The sequence below is a fragment of the Antedon bifida genome, chromosome 8, assembly GCF_963402885.1.
Source record: "Antedon bifida chromosome 8, ecAntBifi1.1, whole genome shotgun sequence".
In the NCBI taxonomy this organism is placed as follows: Eukaryota; Metazoa; Echinodermata; class Crinoidea; order Comatulida; family Antedonidae; genus Antedon; species Antedon bifida.
In genome coordinates this window covers 10,537,376-10,558,399 of record NC_136233.1, presented here as the reverse complement: position 1 = coordinate 10,558,399, position 21,024 = coordinate 10,537,376, and the positions used below count along the sequence as shown (strand labels likewise).

At 33.4% G+C, this 21,024-nt stretch overlaps 2 protein-coding genes across 2 annotated transcripts; one reads left to right on the top strand and one right to left on the bottom strand.

Annotated features, from left to right (window-relative positions):
• Positions 1-36: 36 nt before the first annotated feature.
• Positions 37-9,910, top strand: LOC144851082 (bromodomain-containing protein 7-like). Its single transcript, XM_078708604.1, has 13 exons — positions 37-187; positions 867-1,072; positions 1,185-1,525; positions 1,883-2,027; positions 2,701-2,811; positions 3,636-3,823; positions 4,201-4,324; positions 4,698-4,875; positions 5,338-5,473; positions 5,954-6,065; positions 6,549-6,822; positions 8,638-8,846; positions 9,099-9,910. Exons 1-13 carry the CDS (start codon positions 136-138, stop codon positions 9,300-9,302), a joined length of 2,280 nt encoding a protein of 759 aa, XP_078564730.1. The 5' UTR covers positions 37-135; the 3' UTR covers positions 9,303-9,910.
• LOC144851083 (gigaxonin-like) lies at positions 9,419-17,966 on the bottom strand. The gene is made up of 7 exons (XM_078708605.1): positions 17,664-17,966; positions 15,169-15,392; positions 14,084-14,271; positions 13,354-13,631; positions 12,957-13,069; positions 11,751-12,356; positions 9,419-11,355 (listed from the first exon to the last, which is right to left on the bottom strand). Exons 1-7 carry the CDS (start codon positions 17,822-17,824, stop codon positions 11,135-11,137), a joined length of 1,791 nt encoding a protein of 596 aa, XP_078564731.1. The 5' UTR covers positions 17,825-17,966; the 3' UTR covers positions 9,419-11,134.
• Between the last annotated feature and the right edge of the window lie 3,058 nt (positions 17,967-21,024).

The window sequence follows — 21,024 nt, the reverse complement described above, 5'->3', positions numbered from 1 at the left end:
ATGTTTTTAAAATTATATTAAAACAGAAAGCAAATGGCTGCGTCCTCGGTGCTTGGATCCCTTTGTTGATGTCCCAAAACAAACAGAAAATAAACCGTTCATTTTCATTTTGTTCAGTTGTTGAGTTGGAGAAACATGGGCAAGAAACATAAAAGACATAGGGTTGAAAAGAAAGTTGTTGAAGAAGGTAAAACATTTTAATAAAAGATTAAAAAAAAGTAGGCCAAGGCTAGGCCTCTTTTCTTATTTATAGTTTGTCCATCTGGCAGTCGGCCAATCAATGAAAGCAAAGCGTCTCTGCCTGACTAATGGATGCTGTCCGGGATTATATAATAGGCTAGCCTAGGCCTATGATGGTAAATCCATATGATCAGTCTGGCCTATTATTAGGCCCTAGGTTTACAGTTTTTCTGCTGAATTTTATTATTATTGTCAATATTTAATAAAAGCCAGAAAAATAATTAATTATAAGTAATAATAAGCCTAGTTTAGTTAGGCCCATCTATATTAAATTCATATTTAATGATTTAATATCAATCCAAAACAAAGGCAAATTACTGAAAATATGTCAATGCTGTGGGTATCAGTGGCTGGATCTCAATGGAGATACAAAAAAAAGAAGCGAAAAGCTAAATCAAAACGATAAAGTAAAAACAGCCAGAAAAGTTAGCAGAGCTTTCGGGCAACACTAGCCCTTCATCATATCATATTCATCATATATATAGGCTATTATACAACAGTACTTTAAATTCTAATTACAGCATGATGGACATAATACTAGTATAGGCTAAAACCATGCTAAAACTAAATCATTCTGCTGCTCAACATATCACTGACTAAATCATCAGGACTTTTAATTTTTTTAGGCACAGAAGCTAAAGAACCACTGCCAAAATTAGTATTAAAGGTAAGCAGAGGTATTACGAGAAAGAAGGAAGATGTTTCCTTTGAATCGCCCTCTCCACAGCTAAACGAGAACCCTGAAGACTCGCCACGAGAGCCACACATCAAGAAAAAAAGAAGACGAAGACAAAAGGAAGAAAAAGAATTAGAAAGTGCAGATGAAAAGAAGGTATTGTATATTTTAAAATGTTATACTACTAGGCCTATTTTATGCAGCCAAATGAATTATCTGATAGTGATAAAGCCTTTATAAACCATTTGAATATTTATACTTTGATCAGAGGAAAAGAGAAGATTTAGTTAAAGAAGATCACACTGATGTAGAAGCAAAAGAACTTTCAGAAGATCAAGTGACATCGGCAGCATCAAATGTGGAAGAAGAAATGGAAGGAGTTGAACCAATACCTCCAGAAGTTACAGAAGAGGAGGAAGAAGAACAACCTGTGAAGGAAGAAGACGAGAGTATTGATTGGAACTCCACCCCAGCACGCCGTGCCTTCCTGTTGAAGTTTGTTGAAAAGAGGAAAGCTCCATCAAGGAATTGCCGTGGGAAGGAGGACCAAGATCCGTCTGTGTCCCCATTACAGAAAATTCTTGATAATTTGCAGAAAGCATTGCAAAGGTTTGTATTCAATAATTCATCAATCACATTGTGATTGGTCCTAATCACCGTAAGAATCACAAGCTAGCTTAAATACTAAACAAATGCATGTGTAAGTATTTTGAACTGACTAATTATGACTTGCCTCCTGTTGGAAATCTAAGGACTGTATGTTCTCTAATGCAGTTAAATTAATGTCTTTCCAAATACACCTCGAAAACACCAGAGTGTAAAACATGTGTAAGAACATTAGTGTAAATTACAGAAAATAATGTACGGAGGTGTTTTCAAATGTGTCCATACACTGGAAACACCAGGTGTTTTCACAGATTTATACTTACTTTACATCTTACTGTATTTTAATTTGTTGTTCTTTAGGAAAGATCAGAATGAGTTCTTCACTTGGCCAGTTAATGATGTCATAGCACCAGGATATTCAAGTATCATCGCATATCCAATGGACTTCAGTACAATGAAAGTGAAAATAGAACATGGTAGTTACAATAGCATCAATGAGTACAAGGTAATTTAATAATACCGCTGCATGTCCGATGTTTTACCTACTGTACTCTAACTTAATTGACCTGAATGATCCGTACATTGAGAATCGAGCTTACTTATCTCCCCGACGCAAAACTACTTCATAGAAAATTATTATCAAATACTGTATTAATACTACTATTAACAGGCAGAAATTCTAAACTGATTATTAATTATTTAGTTTGAAATGATAAAGATGAGGAAATCTCTGAGAATGTGAAAAAGCTTCCCCAACTGACATTCCAACTAGACACGTCCTGCTTAATGTCTTAACCATTAGACTACTGGGGTTTTATGGTATTGTTCAAATTTCGATTAGATAGTGATTGATAGTGGTAGAGTAGCACTAGTCCTCAATTATAATCTACTCTATATATAGTATGAACTTGTTTTTACCATTGTTAGGATTGAAGTTATTTTCTCCTCTGTATCCTCTGTAATTTGCTTCCCACATTTTCAATGCTGTAGATCAACCATTTTTTTTTCTTCAATTATTGTATTTACAAGAACTTTCAGTGACGTTGATTGCAGTATTTCAGTTGAGAGTGGTTCCTAATCATTTAAAATACTTGCCCTTCCTCCTCCTACACCTACACTATATGCATGACAGTAGATAACGTAGGTGTAATTATTTTTATTGTTTGTTTATTTAAAAGGCGGATTTTGTTCTGATGTGTGAAAATGCGATGACGTACAATCGACCAGAAACAATTTATTACAAAGCAGCTAAACGACTTCTCAATGTTGGTATGAAAATCATGAATAAGGTAACTGCTTACTCTGAAATTATTTTTGCTTCGTAGCAGCTATTTGACCTCCTGTCATGCTTCATTGCTTTTCAGATCCAAAAGTTCATTGTCTGTCTACAAAGTGTAAGCCTAAAGCCATGTCTACACTATCATACCTTATGCCTATATATGGACATGATGACGTCATATCACTTTATTTGGGCACATCACACTTTTTTTGTCAAACTAGTTTGATAGTGTAGACAGAGCTTAAGACGACCTAAGCTAAGTTTACGGCTTTCGCTCTCTGCGGGTGAAATCAGTTATTTCAGGTGACGATTCAAGTACATTGCATAGTCTGTGGGAGATCTTTTGTTATCTAATGAGAAGTGTTCTAATATAGACATTCGGTTTTGTCTTTAGAACGTCAAGCAGCATCATCAACGCTACGTTATGCTAGACAGTATTGGCCATAGATCTTCTTGCAGCACTCATTTGCAATTTCTAGTTAATGTAATATTTTTATCTAAATCAATGAATTGAATATTTAACTCAATTGCACATACAGAAGTAACTGTGATGTGTATTGTGTATGCCACTCTCTAAGATGACCTTTGACTCCTTCAAATTAAAGGAGACTTGTACTGTAAAATCCAGTGCATTGTACAACAGTTAATTACAGTTGATACCCTCTTTTGGGACAGTCCTATTCAGGGAAAACCCCATTAAAGTGACATTTTCCCACAAAATGAAAGATAAAATATATCACTTTATGTAAACATTTTGTTGGGTCCCAAAGGTGTCCCCTTAATAGGGTGTAAGTTATTTGACATATCTATGTTTTATCTTTTGTAACTGCACAGGAAAGAATTGCTCATCTAAAGCGTACATACAACTATTTTGAAGAAATTGAGACAAAACCAAGACGATCAAAGCCCAAACCTAAGCACACTGAAACACAGTCATCCGACAGTGGAGATCTAATAGAAGTGCAGTCACCTGAAGGAAAATCAAAGGCAAAGGACAAGAAGGAGGTTGTAGTACCTCTAGGGTGAGTTAATATTTTAAGAAATAATAGAAGAGAAACAATAATAATGATGGAAAATGTAGAGAAAAACAAAAAGCTTTATGATAGAAAAACACAAGGAACATTGCAAAAATCAAATTGTTAGGAAATAGTATACTGTTTATGAGTTGAATGGGGGAGAATATTTTGTTGAGAATATAAGTTGTTCTATTCAATGTCGCAGATCCCAGTTGAATCAGGTTATCAAACTCATGAAATTATTTGATTTAACAAACATGAAACATTCATTGTTTGTTTTATAACACATCTACTTCTCTAGAGTAGAATTATATTCAATTACTGGATTCACTGCTTCTGTATTGAATTAATGTAGAATGGTTATGAATCATTTTACTTTTCAGTCACTATGATCCAAATGGAAAAGGATTCACCGAAAACCTTGAACCTCACGAGGTTGTAAAAGAAGCTCTTGCAGCTGCGAAAGAAGCTAAAGACAGACTGACTGTAAGAAATCCTAATGGCAAGGTAAAAACAAGAATCAATTTGTTGATATAAAGTTTGTGGTACACGACGTATATTACCTCTGAAAAAGAACAGTTGAGTTTCTCGACGTTTCGATCAATATACTTTTATCGTCATCAGGAGTGAGAATGAATCAATTTATTCATCTTATAAAGTAGCACCCATCATGGGACAACCCTATTAAGGAAATACTTTCCTATAAAATAAAGGTCCAATAGTATATGTTTTAGTATTTTTTTTTTTATGGCCTGCCAGTTCAGTTCTAATCCTGAGGTGGTATCTAACAAAAACACTTACATCATATGCATAAATATTTAAAATATATCTGCATGTATATTCGGTTGTTACATTTTAGCCCTTTATTTTCTCATTTTAGATTGGATTCCTGCGCAAGGACGAACATGGAACAACCACGCTTGGTATACTTAACCCAAGCACAGTTGCCAACACAGATCTGAGGGTCGCAAACCTGGGCAATGTGGTAGGAAAGTTAACAAATGGCTCAGGATCATTACCTGGATTCAAGGAAGATAAACATAATAAAATTAACCCTGGTATGTATGCTTATTTCTTCACAAATAATATTACACTAATTTAGTTTCATTTACCTTTTAACTGACAATTTTTATACGGCCATACTGCATTGAAACACCGGTTCTCGTCAGATCACCGAAGTTAAGCAACGTTGGGCCCGGTTGCGTTCTGGATGGGAGACCGTCTAGAAATCGTGGCGGGTTCTGTATATACTGGAGAGTGATGGTGTAATGGTAATATCGGACTAGGCATGGGTTCGAGGTTATCTGTACCATACTAATTGCATCCTTAGGATGTTTATGGTAGATGCTGTACTGTGGCTGCATGAGTCAATATAGAGAGCCAATCTGAAATTCATCAATTAGGACAAATGATGTAAAATAAACAAAGACTCTTTCAAATACATCACTAATCAGAGATCATTTTTATGTAGAAGAATTCTGTTATTTAATAATTAATATACAATGTGGTTTTTTTTTCAGTGACATACTTAACCTACGGTCCATTCAGCTCATACGCTCCATCTTATGATTCAAGTTTTTCAAACATTAGTAAAGAAGAATCTGATTTGTTGTATTCAACATATGCAGACGAGACAGGCATTCAATACTCCAAAAGGTATACTACTTTATATTTCAGCAATATATTCAATTCAATTATTTTATTCCGTCAAATACTCTGGCTCAAAGTCTTGCTTGTCACATATATAAAACAATAAAAATATGATACAATAGTTTTAGATTAGCAATGAATAAAATAATAGATTTTAAAAATAAGTCTATATCCACTGTGTACTAGGTAGTACACTTTTCAATATACATTAAAATTCATGTCATGACCCTGCAGCCATATTTAGGCACTAATTCATCCATCCAACACACGACCGTGAGTTGTAGAACTATAATATTAATTTACATTAGTGTTAAATCTACTAATCACAAAATGTCTTGGAAATTCTTGACCTACCTTTTACAGTCCTTATTCTAGCAGTATATTCTACCACCAGAAACATCGAGCAAGTCAATAAGCGATGATAAATTACAGCGCCCCCAACTCCTTGGCCATTGACTCGCTAAATGTATTTTTATTAACTCTTAGCATTCAAGACTTCGTTAAGGATGCTGGAAGTTATGTGACTAAGTTTGTTGACAATCTTCTGGATACATTGACAAATGGAGAACATTCAAAAACAATGAAACAACTGTATGATGTAAGTAACATGAGTTTTAAGAAAACAGACACTAAACAAATACTTGTCTGGTGATGCTTAATAAACCATTTTTCCTTTTTAGGAATCACATAGTGTAGTGCAAACCATACCTTACTTAAAACATCATCTACTTCTTCCAAAATACGGAGTTTTATTGTTGTTTAACATAACATTAAGATGTATATATTGTATCATAATATTTCACAAGTGAAATCCAAATTTTCATTTTTTTTGCCCTTCTTGTATTGACAACTACATTTGAGTGAAGCAAAAAAAAAGCAGTGGTGGTGTAAAATCAGACATTTTTGACAAATTGGAAGGGCATTTTTACTTTTATTACATTTTTAAAACATTATCAAGTGAACATCCCATCTCAAAATTATTTGGAGGGGATGAACTTCGGCACCCCCCAGTGACACCAAAACCATTAAATTACTTTAAAAAATGAGTGTTACTGTACTATTTTTTACCATACAATTTTAGAAACGAAAACCTGATGATGAAATCAAAGACCAAACCAGCAATACAACAACTACTGATGACACAAAGGAAACAACATCAAAGAAACAAGATGACAAGATAGCTGATAAAGAAGCAGCAAAAAGTGACAAGAAAGATGAAGGAGGCTTGAAAGATGATGGCACCAAAGACATTTCACAAGAGGAAGCCAAAAAAGCTGAAGATGTGGAAATCGATTTTGAAGATTTAAAGAGTCTGTCCAACATTGGAATTGACATGTCTTTCCTCTCGGACTTTGGTAAGTCTGAAGACCTAACAAATGAAATATGTTTTGGATTTTCTTAAATTGTTTACTCATGATAGAAATAGAATTTATTGTATAATAATTATGTATTTTGTTGGAGGAGGTTATTTTTATGTTTCTTGTAATGCAATTAAAATATATAGGTATTGAAATATTGTCATATGTCTAACTGCTGTGCAACAATAGTTTATAAGCGGATGTAGGGTGGTGATGGTTATGCTTGAATATTTTTTAAATAAAGCTTTGTTCATACTTGGAGGCAATTGCAATGCAATGACGTATGTAGAATGCAAGTTAGTTGACCAATCACAATCGGCAGTTTGGATGATCCATCCTGTTGTCATTGGTCAAAATACTTGCGTTTATGGGATGGCATTGCGTGGGAACCAAGCTTTAATTACCAAAGAAAATAATAAGTAAATTACCATAAAAATTAAAACATTTATAAATGAAATAAAAAAAATGTCCATGCTCATCTAGAAGATCTAGCTGTCTGGCGAGATATGCATTACTTCAGGAGAAACAAGAAATATTATTAGAATGACATTGGCTAGTATTACAAGACAAATTATAATGTACATATATTCCTGCACTAGCAAAATATCAAGCAAATTAATTTCTCGCATTAAGCAGCTATCCTTTGTCAAAATACCCCTTTCAAAGTAAATGGAATATTCAACATAACACATAACTCCAGTAACTCTTTGTCATTAGCAAAATACCCCTTGAAAATTAAATGGAATGTTCTGCTTGAATGTAATAATGGTTTGTAGTAAATAAAGTGGCACAATTAATATTAACATTGTTTAATAAATAAATATTCATTGCCCATAACATCTTGATTTATATAAATAATACATTAGAAGATTCATAGTAATTATAATATAATACATTGTTAAAGTTATAATTATAATACACAATATCAATAATAATAATAATTGTTTTTTGGATGAAAAAGTTTACATTATATTTCAGTACGTGTCAGGACTATTTTTGCATGCTAGATAAGACTTGAACTAACAATCTCCAGATCACCAGGATGGCATCATACCTTTAGACCGCAAACTTGATGGTCAACACAGGTTTAAATTGACTGCCTCTATATGGTGATTTATCATCAATCTCACAGTCTACAGGCATGATGCCGGGCTGGTGATCTGAAGAGGGTAGATGCAGTCTCACAGATACAGAGTACATTTAACTACAAGAATTGATTGTCGTAATTTTTAAACTGTACAGTAATGTATAATAGTTCCACTATTTTTACTGTCATGGCTACATATTGCTGAAATTTAAAATACCAATTTAATGGAATTCAATTTATTCCAATTAAAAATTATTTATTATTAACTAATTACCATAAATAGCATGTACTCACTAATATAGGTAGGAAAGTGACATGGAAATGAGGTCAAAGGTCGTGTTGCACATACAATAAGGAGATTTCAATGAGCTATGTATTGATATGTTGTAGACTGGACCTAGAAACCACTAAACTGGGTCAAGTAAGCATTGAATCCCTACATGTGTAAAAAAATGTTAATGACCTAACTTGACCTAGGTCGTCGGTTGTTGCAAATTGAAAGCTCATTAGAGCTTGGTTCACACTTGGACTCGACACAAAAACGTAGGTGCAATCATAAGTTCAGACAGGTCACCAAACCAAACTTTATAATTTCTCCTAGTGAAACAATTATAAAATGTATTTATATACTTTCTGTATAGTCCTTATGTAAATATTTCAATTTTGGTTAAGAAATACACATTTATATATAAAATTATGTCCATTATTAATTATTTTACACATAGAAAAATCATGGCAAGGAAAGGCGAAGAAAACTGATCTTAACAGTAAGTTGGAATCTACTGCAAATCTAATCGATAATCTGGAGAAGAAACAAACTGAGAGACTAAGCCGCAAGCCCCCTGCCCATTTACAATTCATTGAGGGACCTTCACAGGAAGAGAGTAACATAGCAGAGGAAATCACACAACAGTTACTACAGCTAACCTCTAATGTAAGAATAACTACAGTATTCATAGTGGCTCTTAGAAGCTATTTCTGCAGTTACTACAGCTAAATTCAAATTCTAAAAATCATTTGAACATTACTAAAAGTTATACATACATTGTCCAAACAGATGTTATTGTTACTCTATCATGATTGTTTTTTCAGTTTTCCAATTATTTTGTAATTTTGGTATGCAAATAAATGTGGAAGAAACCTTATACTGTATACATATTAACATCACATTCCTGTTTATTTATAGGCAACACCTGGTGATGTAGCCTCAACTCCAGCCGTCAGAAAAGCAATGGGTGTAGAATTGTCTGTACCTTCTCCAGAAGATGCCACAAAAAATCTGGATCCTGCAGCCGACATTGACACAGAGTTAATGGATTTCTTAGATAGTCAACCATCAACATCAAATGAAAAAGATAATGAGCAAGGCCAGCATCCTGACCAGGGATGAATTTTTCTGACCAGGGATGCATTTTACTGACCAGGGATGAATTTTACTGACCAGGAATGCATTTTACTGACCAAATACCACTTCCTTGGTAATACTTTCTTCCTGGTTACAGGTGAGGAGAAAAAAAACAGATATTCCTCTAAATAAAAATCATGTTTGGGACCAGCCCACATGTTTTAACTACTCTCTTACGTCTGTAATAAGTAATGATATCCAATGGTAAGTGGTATTTATTACATGACTCTTGTGTGTTCAAAGTCAATTAAGCGTAACTTAAATAATTTACAAGCCAATCTTGTCCATTAACAATGAGTAGACAATACATATCTACAATTATCCATTTTGGAATTGGCTTTTAACATCGCTTCTTCATTTAAAATAATATTATAATTAACTTTGCAATGTTAACAAAGGTTGAACAATATCAGACATAAAAGTGCTATGTTTTAAACATTACTAAGGTTGTATATAGTTTGTGGTTTTAACTCCATACACGTAAGCATAACAGTGTGATGCTCATTTTGTGCTTAAAAACATATAGGCGCATAAAAAGCAATTTGTTTAATGTTTTCAAATACATTCAAATATGTACTACAATATAATACTATTATATGTAATGCTATTTATTTAAATTATTTTCAATCATTTTGAAGACATACAATATCATTAATCACTTGGCTATTTTATTAAATGTGAATTGTAATGTGAATTTTTAAATCGGTTGTTTGTTTTTTATTTTGTAAAGTGCAAGCTTTTAACAACAAATTGTTGAATGTCTTGTACACCCACGTTCCGCAGGATGACTTGGGGAAAATGTTCGTAAACATACCTAACGCAATTGATATGTGCGGCTAAAGTTTTTATCGCGATGTGTCGTGTGCGTTATAATGGGAAATCCCCAGGCCGGCTGCGCTGGATTTTTCCGGTGGATCATCCGTGCAATTTTTACCCTCCAAAAACAAAATTACAATGCTATTTCTGGGGACCTAGAGGTCCATAGTTCTTAAATGTTCATACCTCAGTGGGGCTGAGGTGTTGTTGCGTTGGTCCTGTTGGGCCGCTTCTTAATCCTGGAAACAAGCATGGTGGGGCTGAGGTGTTGTTACGTTGGTCCTGTTGGGCCGCTTCTTAGTCCTGGAAACATGGTTTTAGGTCGCGAAATAAAAAGTTTGCGGAACGCTGTTGTACCCCATAGTGTTGGCACACCTGCATGTCAAAGATACCAAACACTGATCATGAGCACTCAAGCAAATCAAACAACTCGGCAAATGCGCAATCAAAATGAAAATTGCAACAATTCTTGTAGTAAACAATACTAAAACAGTAATGTGATCTATCTTTGTATGAGGAAGTTTTGCCTAGTGGAAAGCATGCTTTCAATTTAATTTTCAACATTTTATGGTGAAATTCTTAATTGTTTTACTGAAAATTAAAAGAGTATAATTTTCTAGCTAATAAAACTTAAACCTACCGACATTTTATTTTTCAAACCTTATGTTACTGTTCACTTTTGTTTTTAAAAACCCTATTATGTAATGTACATATATTTGTTTTTTTTTAAATCCTTAACATTATTTTTTAAACACTATGTGTATTGTACATATGTTATATTACATCTAAAATAATTGCATTACTGTATACTGTTTTTGTCTTCATATACATACATTATATTACAATCAAATAAGAAGTGTATTGGCAGGATTTATAAGGATCATAATAAAAGTGACCTCCGAACTCTAACCTCATAAATATGCTACAGGTTATGGAATATTTGATTCAGTAAAATCATTCTCACACCAATGGCCTAAGCCTTCCTTCCTCTTTCTCTACTTTTAAGAGCCTGATACCTTTAACTTCATATACACCGATGTCGGCATCCTCATTACGCAGGCCTTCATGTTTCGCTGTCGGAATGGTGGATGATGAAGAACAATCTCATACCATTGGCCAAGGCCTCCTTGGTCTACCCCTCTCAAACACTGGTTCTCCCACTGCATGTAAAGATCTCCCATGGCAAGTATTTGATCTTCAATATGAAATACAGCACACACATCTGAAAACAAATTAACATTTCAGAAGTTAAAGAAAATAAATACCCTACTCAAACATTTACCACAATGCAAAATATGTTAACTTAAGTCTTTCATGCTTAAAATGTTAAATTCGGAGTTTTAACACAAATTTACACTACTTCATGGATATGGAATACGATAACTTAGTTTCCTTCCTTTCTTTTTGTTTGTGATATATTGATTTATTATTATATTTGATTCATATTTTTTTGTATTGCCTAATTCTGGTGGATGTAATATGTTAAACTAATTTTGGCTTTCATTTGCAAACCTCCATATTTTACATTATAGGATTAATTACAGTACTTACCATACATTGTATTAAAACCATGTCTATGGATTTAATTCTATAAATGACACAAAATGGTATACTCACTTGATAGATTTTGCATACTACATAAGTTATTCGGAGTTAGGCTAATCCAAAGTCCTTTGCTTCCTATATAAACCTCTGACCCGCAGAACTTCATCCGATTCTCAGCACTCGGACACATTAAATTACGTTTTCCACCAAACACAAATATTGAATCCCCGATAGCCACTCCAGATGCATATGCTCGACGTTCCTTCATGGGAGCAGATGCCTTCCACTGCTTTAACATCGGATCGTAACATTCCACAGACTCGTACACATGACCTTGCGAACAACCGCCTATTACAAATATTTTCTTTTGCATAACAATACAGCATGGAAACATACGCGGAATCGGCATAGATACAGAATATTTCCAAGTATCCGTTAATATATTGTAAACTTCCATGGACATTAGTTCTTGCTCGTTTGAGTTATTTCCACCGATCGCATAAATATCATTGTAAATTGCAACAAGATTGTGGTTTTCGCGTGGCGTCAACATCGGTGATATTGCAGTCCATTGATTCACACAAGGATTATACTTTTCTCCCGTGTTTAAGACGATTCTACGGCGGTTGTGACCATAAGTATAAGTCCTGCTGCCACCAGTTACATAAACTAGTCCCCCTGCAGCACAAAACAACATTTTGTTTTAAATGTGTGTATGAAATTTACTTTTAAGGGTGTATTTATTTCAATAATTTATTAGCTATGACGTCAAAGTGACAAATGAGTTTAGTTCTTAGTAGTCCTAATCTTCAAGGTAAATTCAATGTAAAATTCAACACCCATACAAACAATATGAATTTCTATAGAACACCTTTTGTCAGGATATCCTTATTATAAGGACACGCCAACCCCCATTATCGGTCTTTCACACCTGCTTTGGTTTTGTTTCAAGCATATCAAATCGCAACTTAATGTGTCATTTCCCTTACATGCCACACACCAAATCAATATGTATGTAGCCTCGTGGTCCATTGTGAAAACAAAATAGTTGCTAATGCTGTAGGTGTGAAGGACCCTTTAAAGAGACAATTCATTCAGTGGGTTTACTGTATTGTAACTGTTACATTAAAAGAATAGAATACATAAATACAGTCGGTGGTTTACAAAAACTGTTTTGGCATGCCGACTAGGCAATTTATCCACTCAATCCCACGATTTTATAAATAGGCAATAGATTGAAAATTAATTTTTCTCTCAAACGTTAACATCATGATTTACCTGTTGCAACAATGGCATGATCCACTCTGGGCATCAGCATCGGTGCCATTGGGATCCAATATTGCACTGGTGCTGGCACTATCAAATAGGAACTTGGCGACTCTTTATTTTCCCTGAGGGACAAAATAGGCTATTTAGGCTATAGGCCATTGAAAAAGGCAATTTTTCAACATTTAGAGATGGTGCGCGCAACAAGTTGATTTCCAAATGCGATCAGTCAACGTCGCATAGCAACAATTCTCAAAATGTTGAACATGCATTAGAACATGTTAATTATCACCGCTAGATATCACTTTTTCGTTAGGTAGAGCAAATTCCAAATGACACATGATGAGTAATTAACCAATCAAATTGCAAGAATACAATCAGGTGTGTTATAATTGTAAATGTCACTCACCCTTTAGAAACACTTCCAGCAATCATAATCACATTCTTGTAACCTCTCATATTGCTCGTAGGAGGATTCGCAAAGTATTTGCGCACAAGTTCTGTAGCGTCTTCATCCGCACTGATTAGCGGGTTCTTTAAAATCTCATCATACATGTTCAAGGGTATGTTACACCATCGAATCAATCGTAGAATCTTGTCTAGGTGGACGTGTCGGTACTTCTCATCATACTGTATCCACTGTATTAATGCACACAGGAGAACAAAATCACATCTATTTTGTGATACCTGAAAGAAAGAAGTATCAATACAGGATTCAACCAAGAAGGAGGAGGATGCCAGACTCTCTGAAAACCGTAAACTCTCCCAAAACCGAACTTTTCTTGAGATCCAAAAGGTCCTAAATGTCTTTTTACCATTACTTTACAAACACATTTAAAATACCAGACTTTCCTGAAAACTAGACATATTTGGCCAGCCTAACAGTGTCCGGTATTGGGAGAGTTGACTGTTTATCCACTTTTATATAATACTACAGTATAAATTATATGATATAAGTACCGAAACTAAGAAAGAAAATCTTCTAAATTTGCTTTCTTCTATAGGGAGTGGAATAGAAATAATCACTAGATACAACTGTGGCACAAAGTCAGAATTGAACACTGGAACTTGGGATTGGAAGTCTTGAAGTGTTAACAACCACCAAGCTAACTGCTCACACCTATGACGACTATACTTACACTTAATGTATCCATATTGGCAATTTCTTCAATTTTCGCCAACGGTAACTGCATGAATTCCTCCTCTTTAACAACCGATTCAAAGTTAGTTTCTAGCCAATCAGTTGCGAGACGATGAACACGAGGACAAGAGTAAAGCTCTGTAAACGTGCGGATTCCAAGGCAATTGGACGAGCAAATGCAGTCCTCTATAAAATATAAATAAATACAATATTTCCATGTGATGTATAGCATTATATTATATAGCCTATGTAATTATGTAAACGCGATTGGTTGAAATCTTCATCACATGACTACCGCTCGGAGGATTGTAATTTGTATATTATGTCCTCGAGTATGATGATATTGACCGAGTAATTTTTGCATGATTATCATGTTCCTATCATTAAAACATTTTTGAGGAGTTTGATATTGACTGTAATTTTCGAGTGAGAATTCGCTTCTGTCGTAAAATAAATAAAAGTTGGACTCGAACTCAAAGGATTATCCCACATCATCACGAGACAACATTTTACACGCCGCGGCACGAAATTCGCTTGCAAAAATAATTCATCTGAACTATCCTTACATAGCACCCACATTTTGTTATTTTCCCTCTATAGACGCACCGAAAGAATGTTTGTGATACTCATGGTAGTAACCTGGTACGCGCACGCTGCTGATTCGCCTAAAAAAAGACAAATTATTACCTAATATATCGTATATTAATATTATTACTGTAATGTGTAGAATTATTGATGAAAGTGAATATTTTATTAGTCATTAATTTAGAATCATTAATTAATAATTATTTGCCTTTATTCTTCGCAAGGTAACATGAATAACTTAACTAACTAACTTTATTCACATAAGTGACATTCTACAGAAGAATCTATTGGTTGTTATAATAATGGAAATGTTATGTTATAATATAACAGATATCGCCTTATAAAAATATTATTTTAAATACCAAAACGAAACAAAAAAGAAACACAAACAAAATTAAATACAAGCACTAATACACTGCAAGTCGTTTTCACTTGGATCACAGTGTACAGTGACAGTTTTATTCTAAATGAAAATGCCACCTAAAGAGAAATCTTTACCAAGAAATTCACAGCAAAGGTTCTTCAAGTCAGCCATGAGTAGGACATCCGAAGCCTGCAGGACATCTTGAATGTTACCATCGTTTAACTCAATTTCACCACAGTATACATATTTTATAATCTGGTCAAACGTTTTGGCGTTTACATCATTAATGTCAATGTTTTTGATAGCTTTGCCATTTCTGCTTTCAAGACTTGATCTACCTTCATAGTTAAATAAAGACCTATGGAGTAATAGAATATTGAATTATCAAATCTGAAACAATTAATTGCAAACCATTTCCTGCCTGATTGCTCGTATCAATTAAATAAATATATACAACTTATGGTAATAAAACCATCTGTGTTTGCATTTTATTTCTAATCTATATAATTACACAGTACAAGAAATAATCAGAATAGATTCAGGACAGCCCAATTAATCCTAATTTAGCTATCACAATTACTAAACTATTTTCAAGTCTCACGTTAGTTCTAAGACGCCAGAGAGTGTGCAGAATTATTCATTAAGGCACAAAGTAGTAGCCAGCTGGGGCATGAGCATAATAGCACATATTTGTAATCGGTCGCTTGAGACTGGCATTTTCCCAGATACCTTTAAGGTTGCAAAAATTGTTCCAATCTACAAAGCTGGGGATAAAAGTAGTTTATCGACCGATCTCCTTGTTGCCCCAATTTTCTAAAATGTAAGAAACTATTTAACACTCGTCTGTTGAAATTTATAGACAAATTTGATATTTTATATTCAGGACAATTTGAATAAATATGTCCACTAGCCATGCATTAAAGGATATGAACATGTCTAAATTTTTATTGACTTAAAAAAGGCGTTTGATACCATTGACCAAAATATCCTTAAAACAAATTTGAAGCCTAGTATTGTATACATGGAATTGCCAATAAATGGATCCAAAATTATCTCTCTAACAGAAAACCATGTAATAATACATGGTGATACATTTTATGTTGCATCCCCCAGGGATCAATTTTGGGGCCCACTTTATTCCTTTTATATAAATGACATTTGTAATGCTTCTTCCCTAATGAAATACATGCTTTTAATATGCTGATGATAAAAATATACTTCTTTCTGGTAAGAATCTGCAATTTATCTGTAATATTATAATAATGATGAGCTAAAAAAAATTGATACCTGGTTTAAGGTAAATAAATTTGATGTTGAACCAGAGTAAGACAAAGTATATTATTTTTAGTCACAAAAACAATCATCAACCAACATATTTAGTTATTAGTGGTGTTGAAATTGAACGGGTAAATATAATAAAGTTTTTAAGAGTTATTAATTATTGATTAATTAAATTGGAAGTATCATATTGAATATATTCATTCCAAAATTTCTAAAAGTATTAGAATTCTTTATTAAGTAAAACATTTACTAAATACATCAGCTTTATTTATTATATTATAATTATTATTTATCATTAGTTTTGCCTTATTTTACATATTGTTGTGAAGTCTGTGGTAATACCTTTAAAACTAGTTTAAATTGTTTATACATATTACAAAAAAGACTTGTTATGAAAGTCCCATACCAGTCCAAGTAAACCAATTTTTAATGTTGTTAAAACTCTTGATCTTTATAATTTAATAAAACTATACAGTTTCTCTAATGCATAAAGCTTTTCATAATTTACTCCAAGCGATTTTTCAAAATAATTTTATTTTTTATGCTCAGAATGATGTCCACGATAAATATACTCGACAAAAACACCAATTCTACACACAATTTAAAAGAACCGCTCAAAAATCATTTAGCTTAGTCAGTAAAGGGGTTGAACTATGGCGTGAAATACCCGAGACTCTTAAGTTACTGTACATAAGAATTCTATAACTTTTAAAATAAAATACAAAAATAAATTACTTTTGCAATATTCTGATTAAAACCTGGGTATTTTGTTGTTTGTTTATGTCTCCCCTTTTTTAATAATCAAAACTGAACAATTTACATTTTACTCTCCGAGAAACTGTAATTTATTAGCATGGTGCAATGCAAGTTAAATGCTCTTTTTAAAAGGAGAGTGATGGCACATGTATGTATGTAGCATTGTGGCATGTGGTTAGTAGCATATTGTGGCACAGGCATGTAGTATGGTGGAAAGTGGTGCCAAATAGCATGGGCATGTCACTTGCACTGCAAAATAGCATGGTCATATGCAAAATATAGCAAGCATGTTCATGTGACATATGCAAAGTAGCGTGTTCATGTGGCATAGATAGGCCTATATATGCAAATTAGCATATTTATACAAAGAGCATGTGAATGTAGCATGTGTGCACATAGCACAGAGTGGATCATAGGTGTAAAAAGTAGAATTACATTATTATTAATTATTTTAATTTTGAAAACAAATACAGTGTCAAGAAATTTCATAAATATTGTTTCAATATTACCATACTGTAATAATCCTAATATTATTATCAGTGTAGTGTTTTGTTAAAAAAAGGAACTCACAGCCAGGCTAGCTGCAGCTTACCTAAAATATGGCGATACTGCGCAAAGCACATTCTGCTGAACACTGAACTCTTTTCCATCTACGACCAAAATAAGGTCACAGTGTTTAACATCTTTTCGAAGTTCTTGCAAGCTGTGCAGGAGCTGTTCTGCGTATTTTGGGGTTTTAAGTAGTTTTGACATTATTGATAACTCGATTATTATTATCCTAGCCAAAGCATTAGCATCCTAAATCGTAGTTTTTTACTTCTTGGAGTCGTTGAACTAAACCTAGGCTAGGCTAGACCAGTATTTTCAAAACAAGAAGGACGCTGCATTGCTGCTGCTTATGAGGCAAGAAGACGGTGTCACGCCAAATGAGGTACCGCTGCCAAATGAGGTACCGCACTTAATTTGGCGTCTAAAGGCGCCAAATTAGGTACTATTGCAAAATGAAGTTCTATTGTCATTTTTTAAAATACAGTTTATATAAAACAATCATATTTAAGCCAGTATTAAACTACAATATGTATTATGTGTTGTTACGCCTGTTATTAGATCACCATTACATTAAATTAAATATAAAGCAGAAAATAGTTATCCTTTTTTGATTTTCGTCGAATAGATCGAAGCGGAAGTGCTTCGGTCATGGTCCGCAAATTATATGATACGCCGTGTGTGCCAAAATCTTTTTACTGCTTTTTAGTTGTGCTGCAGTGCAGATTGTCTGTGATCAAGCAGAATCTGAGGATTTACCTGTGCTTGGGGGTCTGTCTATCAAGGTACAACATTTCGACGAAGCCAATTTAATATTTTCATTTTTTTAAATATCTGTAGAATGCGTCGTCATTTATTCTGAAGCTAATACTGTAGGCCTATATACCGTAATCAGGCGGTATTAAGGCTAGTTCACGTACAGTAGAATTCACGTAGAATTATGTGGTGTTGTTGCTTGATTGTAAATTGCCCAGATTCTTCATTAGAAAAGAACTGATATTAAGGTTAATTCTGGAACTGATATTAAGGAGTTTTTAGAACAGATATTAAGATGTCCTCTATAAACGGAGTCCTCACAAACTCATATAAGAGGTCCTCTTGTGAAATCAGGTTCCCGTCGAATTTATTTCAGCTAAGTAGCTAAATTATCATGGATTTTGTACCCACCATTCCATCGATAGCTTTTTTTCTCTCTTTTTTGTCGCAAACATATTATTTAACACATTTGTTAATTCCCAATGTCGTTACAATTCATCAGTAACATTTTTACATTTATCAATTCCGTATTTTACCTCCTATTTCATTAATGTTCATATTTTTCTATACACTTGACAATGATCATCATTATCATCTATATCTCGTTTTAAAATATTTTACACATAAAGAATTTGTGAGATTTTCATTTGTTTGTTTTCATTTTACAACCCGGATTATACAATGTAATTTATATACAAGATGAAACGAAATAAAATCAGATCAGTACCACCTGTAACTCGTATCACAGTGAATTCCTTTTCTGATAATCGTAGCAAATTAGAAATTATATTAGCATAATAGTATTTCTTAAAGCTAACCATTTTTCTATACTTGTTTCTTTATTGTTATATGTTTCACCGTGATTCAATGTTATATAGCATATTGCTTTTAAATATAAATAGTGAAGGCTGCAAATGTGTAAATATAGGCCTAATCTACTATTCCATCGATATAGCTAATTAAATTACTGTATGTCAATAAATAATATATTAACTTGATTACAGTAGCATCCCACTCTCATCACCCCACAAAGTATAACAGTGCATGCATGTTCCACATTATGTACGACGTATAATTGATGGAACGAACAACCGAGATGAAAATAACGCATGCAATCTCCATTGCAAAATTAGGTTCCATTTAAGTAAAAATTCTAATATTCCCGACCTCAAAATAATTAGTGTTATAACTAACTGTATTTAGCTTCCTAGAATTTCGTCCACCCCTCCAAACGTGTTTCCAACATCGTATCAAACAAGGTGACCGACTTCATTGCAAAATTAGGTTCCATTGCATTATTGCGAATTTAAGGTTGTTCCCCCGACTTCGAAGTAATACTTGCTTAGAATTTCGCTCAAACTTTTTTCCCACATTGTAATATGATCTGAACAAACGACTTTATTGCAAAATTACGTTCAATTGTTTGCGAATTCACGTTGTGTTCCCAACCTTAAAATAACTCATGTATTTAGCTTGCTTAGAATTTCGCTCACCACATTCCCGTCCAAACATTTTCTCACATCGATATGAACAAATGAGATGACGACTTCATTGCAAAATTAGGTTCAATTATTTGCGAATTCACGTGCTTTTTTCCAACCTCAAAATAAGTATCATGTATTTAGCTTGCTTAGAATTTCGCTCACCCCATATCTCATCCAAAGTTTTTTCCCACATCATATGAACAAGATGACACGACTTCATTGCACAATTATATGATCCATTATTGCGAATTTATGTTCAAATGTTAAGTTCCCGATATCAAGGTAAAAAGTACCAGCTGAATAAAATATCTCTAACATATTGCAAAATTAGTCTCTATTATTGGGAATGTTTCCGACATCAAAGATTGTTAAAACTTGATAAAAATGCCATTAGGATTGGTGAATTAATTAGTTAATTACCATTATTTATTTATTGTGATATGCATGTTCAACTGTTACCTTCTATTACGGTACGTGACATGAAAAGATTGATAACAAAAGAGAACAACGCAATATCTCAAAATTTGGTTTCATTATCTATTTATGTTCTAAATGTTTCCGACCTTATGAGTTATTGTTTTGATGAAACAATCTGATGAATTTCCCCTCGAAGTAGGCCTACCTGTAGCCTGCCATCCCTTATTTATTTATTATAGGTCACACACACACACGTGTAACAAATGAGATGATGAAATTATAACAAATATCTAACTAACAATTTGCGACTTAGGTTCGCCATTATTCCGAATTTATGTTTTAATGTTTCAGACATCAAAGTAAATATAGTGTTATACTGTAGGTATAATAAGTGAAATAAATGTGATCATGTAACTCATATTCTTAAAGAACTTATAAATAAAAAACATAAATAACATTATACATTTTAAAAAAACGGAATTGATTAAAAATGAAACTAAAAGGTTAGGAAACTGTATAGTTAAGCAATGTTAAACAACAAAATATATACAATATAATCAATAGAATAACGGGATACATTCATATTCAACGAATAATCATTTTAATTTGAAAACATAAACATAGAAATTCATAAAAACGAACAAAATAGTAACGGGAATAATGTACCGACGAAAGGAACGTCAAATCAAAATATTACTAGGAAATAATGCAGAAATGGCGTCCCATAACTCAAACAATCAACGTTTTAGC